The following is a 7594-nucleotide window of genomic DNA, read 5'->3' as shown; positions in this document are numbered from 1 at the left end:
ACACTTTCCAGACCACATTAGGGAAACTTCTTCAAATGTCTGCCTAAATTCTAAATGCAGCAGAACAGCTTCTCAGGCCCCGTCCTCAGTGGAGGTGTTCTTTTCCTTGTTTATGAAAGAACTCGCCATACCCACTACTGGAAGGAATTCTCCTGCCTTGGGGTTGCCCTCTCTAGAACAGGTCCTTTCGTTTTTCTTAAAGGCCTTGTTTTCCGATCCTTTGATCGACTCGTGGTAAAAACCTAAGTTCACATCCCTCTTTGTCTCAGTCTGGACGTAGGTGCTGACTGCTGTAAGTTCTGCAAGTTATATTCATATTTTTCATCCAAGTATTACTTTTCCAGCTTCCAAGGAAGTACTGGAGGTGAACGACAACAACGAAACATGACTGTGAACTTTTCCAAAGAAATCCTACAGTGGATGAGTGCACCAGACTTATGTTTCTCGTGTATTACTCCTGTTTGCCTTCAGGTTCCCACTTCCCAAGGAAATAGGAGCTGTGGTTATCCATTTTCACCCAGAGAGCATTTACTAAGGCAGGAATATTAACTCAGGTAGGCAAAATGATCGTTCCTTTCATCTCAGCCAATTCCACACCTACTCACCTTCCAATTGACTTTTTATAGAATATTAGTTTGCATTAAAAAATCCATTTAATTGCATTGGAAAAACACTTCACTGCCACGCTCTGGGCTGCTACCATGTTGCAGCTGCTCCTATTTAAGGGATAATTGTAGCCTCACTCTTCGACAAGGAACTAATTCTGATTCTGAAAGGATTTGTCCTCACAGTTTATCCTGATGAGAGAGGACTGGATTATTGCCTTGTAAAATAGCTGAATAGTCCTTTTATAGCTATTATGCCACAAATGTTGTATATTGTTCAAGATCAAAGTCCTGTACCACACTCAACGGTAAAATGTACAAGCATGGCACACTTCCATATTATGTAAAAATACTGCATTTTATGAGTCATTTAGTACCATGCGAAGTATTTGAGGATTCTATATCATTTCCTTCAAACTTTCCCCATCATACTGAAATCCTTTATTTTCTGGTTGAAAGACTCACAACCAGTCATTTCTCATGAGTCTCCCCAGGAAATAAACTTTGGTACTCTCTGTTCTTCCATTGCAGTACATTACTTATTGCATATCATTCCATTTGCAGGGGAATTACATTGGAAAATATATTAAATAATCAGGACAATAGTAAATACTAACTGGTAAACTAAGAAAATGTCAACATCCCCCTCAAAACCATCAATGATATTGATGTGTAGGAGTTGGGGTTAGTTAGGGTCTATGGAAACAGATATACTTACCCCATAATCTTCTTAAGAAAATAAACCTGTATACACGTGTCTAACAAGATGTTTTACAATATAAGGTGGCCCCTGAGTGGTATTTGAAGTGAATGAGGCTTTCTTCTACCAGGCCAATTATGACCTCAGCTATTCCTGAAAAACTCTCCCATTTTTGCTTACAAAATATGGCATGCTTTGATTTTAGTTTTAATATTTGGCAGGTCAAAATAAATCCCTCTAACTCATATTTTTCCATATGAAGGTCTTCTATCCTGAAAGAAAAACTAACTCTAAAATCTAACAAATATTGCCCCTTAGAAAATGCTAATTTTGGTTGAGTGATTTTTATAAAACTCTCATAAATCATGGATGGAATTAACTGTCGAGAGGATATTGCTCCCCAAAGGAACCCATTCTCAATGTGATTTGGAGGCATTATTGCAAGATTCAGGTCTTCCTTTTATGGTACAAAGAATCAGGAAATATAAAACGTGGTCAGTGAAAACAAGCACAAATTTGAAAACACAATGCTTTATGAAACTATAATTAAAATGCAGATGGGTCTGTTGAAGCAACAAAATCAAATGCTGAATGTGGTTCGTAATTACTGGTTAGGGCTCTCCAATGTAATTTTTGAAATTAAGTGAGATGGTGAAGAAAAATGTAAAGATATTAGGGCCAGGTCTAGGACACAGTAGGCATTCAATAAAGGGTAGCTTATTGGGATTATGACATCGATGGTAATTAAAAAGTGTTTTGTTCAATGAGATTATGAAGTTCCTAGTTTATTGTTGAATAAATTGTAACTTAGACCTATACATCGATTCGTACATGTTTTGTTAGAGCAACTGGATAAATTGCCAAAGTCAATCTCTAAAAGGACAGCGCAGAAATCGGGGTCCTGGGAGTAGTAATCTGATCGTCAATGTCTCCTAGTAAGAACTAACACCAACAAAAAAATAACAATCCAGCTTGTCTACTTTAAAAAAAAAAAAAAGATGCTATAAACATTGTCTTTCTCATCTTTCCTTCTAGATCAATGGTTCTCAATCTTTCCTGCAAATTGAAACTACCAGGGAGCCTAAAAAAAGTCCGATGCCCAGGCCATATCCTAGATGAGTTAAAATTGGAATCTCTGGAGGTGGGACTCAGGCAGAGTGGTTTTAAAAGCTGCAAAGGTGTCTCCAGTGCTCAGTCAATGTTAGAAACTACTGCTCTAGAGCACCATGAACTCATCTAAAGCAGGAATCGTTTATCATCAATTTGCTTTTTTCCCCATACATACACACAGTACATACCACAGTGCTTTGCACTCAATATGTCTTTGTTGAATAATGTGCAAATGAATGAATGAATGAACGGACAGGTAACTGAGCAAATTAGTCATGTCATTGAGTTGAATGTCCTAGAAATTGACAAAGTAATACAATTGCAATCCACTTTTTTTTTTCTGCTTTTAAAAAGGGAAATTTATTGAGTTCAAAGTTTACAGGTTCTAACATTGTGAAACATATGAAAGCAAGGCTATAGAAATGTCCAATCTAAGGCATTCAGGGAAAGATACCTTGGTTCAAGAAGGCCGATGACATTCAGGGTTTCTCTCTCAACTGTAAAGGCACATGGCAAACATGGTGACTAATTCCAGGCTTCTTGTTTCATCAAGCTCCCCTGGGGGCGTTTTCCTTCTTCATCTCCAGAGGTCTTTGGCTGTGTGGGCTTTCGTGACTCTCACTCTATTTTTTTTATGTTCTAAATTCATTTTATTTACTCAGACCTCTTCAGCTCACCCCGTTTTCCTTGGTAGAAGTCCATGCATGATAGGCCCTTGGTGGAACATGATAGGGTATTTTTCTGGTTACACCAAGATAACCTCCATGTTCCACCCTCTAGGTATGAGTGATTGGAATTCTGGGTTTTTTTCCCCTGACAGCTCATATTCTAACCCCTCTGTACCATGCTACATACAACCACCTTGACATCATGCTGAGGAACCAAGCAGTTGATTAAGCAGAGGGACTCACAGGTCTCATGCATTGTGCTTAGAAGAAAGAGGTAGGTGAGTGGAGGAGGGGTGGAGACATAATTATCCACCAGATTTCAAGGTGTTGATAATAATATTGTTGCAGCTCCAACCTATTTCATTTCATCTTTCTAGTGTTCCTAGGGAACACTAAGAAGAGGGTTTTATCAAATTATGAAATGAGGTTACATATTGGTAATACATTTTGGAATGATGATGGAAATTTAAGCTTAGATATCTTTAATCTTTTTTCTTGGGTTGTAGAAGGAAATATATATTGGCAAATTTTAGCATCTACAATTGAATTTTGAAGGCTGATGTTACAAACCACAAAATTTCACTTAAATTTCATTATAAATATCTTTATTAGGAGGTGATTCTTTATTTTTTGCCTTTGAAAAACTCTGGTGAATATGAACACTTTTCTGAATCCAGGGAGAAATGTGGATTTTTGCTACTTTTAAAAAAATGTTAAAAAGAAGAAAAGAAACAATGGCTTAAGAGAAAGATGATGTAGGGGGGAAAGGTCCAAAGGACCATGCAGGATTCCCAACAGCGTTAATTTAATCAGTTCTTATATTGTCTTCATAGATTTCTTCCCATCTCTCTCTATTGGTGCTCTCGATTGCAAAAAATGGAGACATAGCTAGAGGAAAGTCGCACAGAGAAGTTAGCAATCAACATGGACTTAGAAGGTGCACAGAAAGGATGTCAAAATGTTATTAGTATCCTCTTTGGTGCCAGAGACACGTGGAAAGGATGAAATACTTCCAGGCGTCTGTGCAGGGTCTTGGGGCTCTGTAGCGGGTGGGGCTGCTCCTTCCTGGGAAGGTCATTTATATGTCGCCTACTCTCCTTTGAACTCCACCAAGGACAAAAGCCCCGGGGGTAAATTCGTTGGACAGTAGCCAAGAAGCCCCCAAATGTCCCCACCTCTAGGAGACACGAAGTGGTAATTTTCCGGGCTTTGGAAGGAAAATGGGAAAACACGTTTCCTCATTCCACGTCCCAGAAGGTGAAATGAGGAGACTGACTGCAGGTCTTCCCTGGGCCGCCAAGAGCATGACTAGGAGTACCGCTCTAAAAAGAGAAGAATCTCATGAGGGGCGACTAGCAACCTGCGTGTTTCCTCTCTGGTCCGATCATGGGTCGGTAACTGTTTGCCTAACTACCCTTCGATTCGCCACTCCAGTCTTTTGCTATTCACCCAGCGGCCTCCGCCCTCTCAGGCGCTCGGGCGGGTCACGGAGGGGCCGGGCTAGGGTCGGGAGAGAGAAGCAGACGGGGAGAGTCTCACAGCCCATCACCTCCGAGCAGGAGGCCGTTCTCCCCGCGGTCCGCTCGGTCTCTGGGACAGCTGGTCACTCAACGCACGTGGGGTCGCGCTGCCTGTGTCCCGGCTGCTCGCGGGTTTCCGGTCCTCAGGAGCGGCACTGCGCGGACAGGCCATCTCTACCAGGGGCCCGGAGCAGGAGCGGGGGGCTCAGTGAGAGGGGTGGGGATGGCCGCGGAGAGGGTGGTGCGGGGAGCAGGGAAAGGGGTGGGGCCAGGCCGCGGACCGGCGCCGGGAGCGGGGTGGGGCCGGGGCGGGGCTGCGGGGAGCCACAGCGCCCCCTCGCTGCGCGCTCCCCGCGGTGCCCCGCAGCCGCCCAAGCACTGGGGCTCGCCAGCCCCTTTGTGTGCGCCGCGCTGGCCCGGAGGAGCGCGGCTCCGCTCGGCGGAGTCTGCCCCGGGTTCCGTCACCCGGGCGCCGGCCCCGGCCCGGCCGCCCTCTCCTCTTCCTCCGGTCCTGATTCCTCCGGCCCCCGGCCCAGAAAAGCAGCCGCTGGGATACACGGGCTACCCGGTCCCCTTGCCCAACGCACCCCGTCCGGCCGCGGGGCGCACGTCCCCTATCCCGCCACCCCCACTGCTCCCACCCCGTTCTCCTCCTCCTCTTCATCAGCCCCCCTCCTCCGGGCCTCCAAGGTGGAGAAAATAAGCTAGACGCAGAGCAACTCAGAGACTCCAATAAAACGCCCAGTACCTAGCCGCCGAGCGCGGGCGCGTGTGCCGGGCGGCGCGGGGCGTGGAGGGCGGGGATGGGGCGGCGGGCGGGGGGACAATGAGCGCGTGAAGTTACCTGCCCGGCGGCGGCGGGGCCGGGAGGCGGCGGAGCGGGCTGCGCGCTCGGCGCCGACGGGGGCGCGCCGCGGCTTGGGGGAGAGTTGAGCGCTTTTCCCCCCTCTTTTTTTTTTTTTTTTTTTCTCCTCTTCTTCTTAAACAAACCACAAACGGATGTGAGGGAAGGAAGGTGTTTCTTTTACTCCTGAGCCCAGACACCTCTGTCGTTTCCATCTAAGCTTGTTTTGCTGCACACTTTTTTTTATAAGAAACAAAAAAAAACAAAAAAGCAAAAAAAAAAAAAACAAAAAAGCAAAAAAAAAAAAGAAAAGAAAAGGAGTTGCTTGATGTGAGAGTGAAATGGACGTAAGATTTTATCCACCTCCAGCCCAGCCCGCCGCTGCGCCCGACGCTCCCTGTTTGGGACCTTCTCCCTGCTTGGACCCCTACTATTGCAACAAGGTGAACGCTCTGCTTTTGTTTCCACCGTGTTCTCGGCTCTGTCCCGGGAGGGGGGCGGCCGGCGGGCGGGGGTGCACGGGGCCGACTTGGCGAGGCCCGTCCCGGGGCGCGCGCGGCTCAGCCCTCTCCAGCCTGGCTGGCCCTGGGGAGGAAATATTGTGCCGAAACGCCTGGGGTTTTGCAAACACCGCGATTGTGCGGAAAGTGACACGATTTGCTCGGATTCTTTCCTTCCTGCTGTTGGCGACTCAGGATCCCTGCCTAGGTTTGCCGGGGGGCGTTAAAAAAAAATGTAGAGAAAACCACCGAATACTTTGGGGGTGTGTCTGGGGGGTCCGAAAACGGAGGCAGAGAGTAAGAGAATTCAGATTATTTTCCAGTTTCCCCTTCTCCTTTCCTCCCTCCCGCTGTAGGGCAGCGGGGGCTCGTGGGCCAGCTTCCCTGCCCCGGGTTAGTTGCCAGGGGAGCAGCCGGGAGTCGGGGTGTAGGGAGCCGGGAGACGCCCCCGCCCCCCGCCGGGAGAATTGCTCCAGGGTGCTTTTGTTATCCCAAATCCTTTGGGGCGGCCGAGCCGAGTGTCCGCACGCGGGTCCTCCCGCCAGGACTCCGCGGGCAAGCCGGTTCTCGGTTTGGGGGACAGCCCCCGTTTGGGGATGCGCTCGGAAATGGCAAGTTTGTCGGGAACCGGGCTAGCGCGTAGCGTTCGCGTCCCGACCTCTCGCACTCGGCCGGGTTCTGGAGCCGGGGTCCCGGGCTGGGCTTTCCCGCGCGCTGACCCCGGGGGGCCAGGCCCTCCGGGGCCGGAGTGAGGCGGAGGGTGGCAGTGGCCCCTAGTCACGGGGTGGGGGGTGGGGATCGGCCGGGGTTGATGGACAATTAGGGGTACGTAGGCAGAGAGTGGCGTTCGGGGCTTGTCGGACCCTCTGCCCCGAGACGGAGGACGCACGGGGGACCGGTCTACGAGAGCAGCCGCAGGGCAGCAGCCGTGCCCGCTGGCTTGTTGGACGTGTGAAAGCAGTCCCGACCGGTGAACATCGGTGGCGGGGATCGAGATCTGGCAATCACTGGGCGGGCAGTTTTAGACGGCCAGCTCCAGCCTGCTGATAAATCTGCCCTGGAGCCCCTACGGGCCTTTCTCCTGCGGCCTCTTTGCTAGTCTCATAGGAAAAAATCGTTGGGGACGCCCAACATTTGTCTTGTGGCTAGTCATCATCAGACCTTTTTCCCCGCGATACAGAGGTACCTTAGCCCGCTGCATCCTCAGTCCCCGGGTTCCCCACCACGCGACCGACTCGCAGCTCTGAGTCCTGGTCAATCGGGAGCCACACACACATACACGCACGTATACATACACTCAGGGCTTCCAGCTAAGTAACCACATACTTCACCCCGTGGAGAAGCTCCTTGATGCGGTGTGCAATGTAAGACCCAGTAAAGTGGATGCGTTGTGTGCAGATGATGTTTAAGCAAGTTTGACAAGAGGGAAGTCTAGTCTTGTACAAGGCAGAAAGGCTTTTCAACCTGCAGCCCCCCCTTAACTAGGGATGAGTTGGAAGGTACGTGGAACTTTGACAAGAGCAGAGGAGTTTGTGGGTGAAGTATTATGTGTTGCAAACATAGTTCTTTTATTCTAAAATCTGTTTTGCCTTTATAAGCAAGTATTGTATGTTTGTTTCATTTTATTTTTACTTATAACACCGATGC

General features: G+C 48.4%; 1 protein-coding gene across 4 annotated transcripts in view; it reads left to right on the top strand.

Annotated features, from left to right (window-relative positions):
- The first annotated feature begins 5560 nt into the window (after window positions 1-5560).
- Window positions 5561-7594, top strand: part of TOX (thymocyte selection associated high mobility group box) — a 350259-nt gene continuing 348225 nt past the window's right edge. For 2 of the 4 annotated variants that reach the window (XR_013178209.1, XM_077166832.1), the window contains exon 1: window positions 5561-5890. Coding sequence is in view for 2 of the 4 variants with exons in the window: in XM_077166832.1 (XP_077022947.1) it covers window positions 5789-5890 (102 nt within the window). In the remaining 2 variants the exon portion in view is untranslated. Of the gene's footprint in view, window positions 5891-5966; window positions 6156-6742; window positions 7447-7594 lie in introns of those variants that run through there. The other 2 variants (XM_077166836.1, XM_077166835.1) reach the window with 2 other exon arrangements.

This window comes from Tamandua tetradactyla, chromosome 6 (assembly GCF_023851605.1).
Source record: "Tamandua tetradactyla isolate mTamTet1 chromosome 6, mTamTet1.pri, whole genome shotgun sequence".
Taxonomy (NCBI): Eukaryota; Metazoa; Chordata; class Mammalia; order Pilosa; family Myrmecophagidae; genus Tamandua; species Tamandua tetradactyla.
This window is presented reverse-complemented; position numbering and strand designations above follow the sequence as displayed.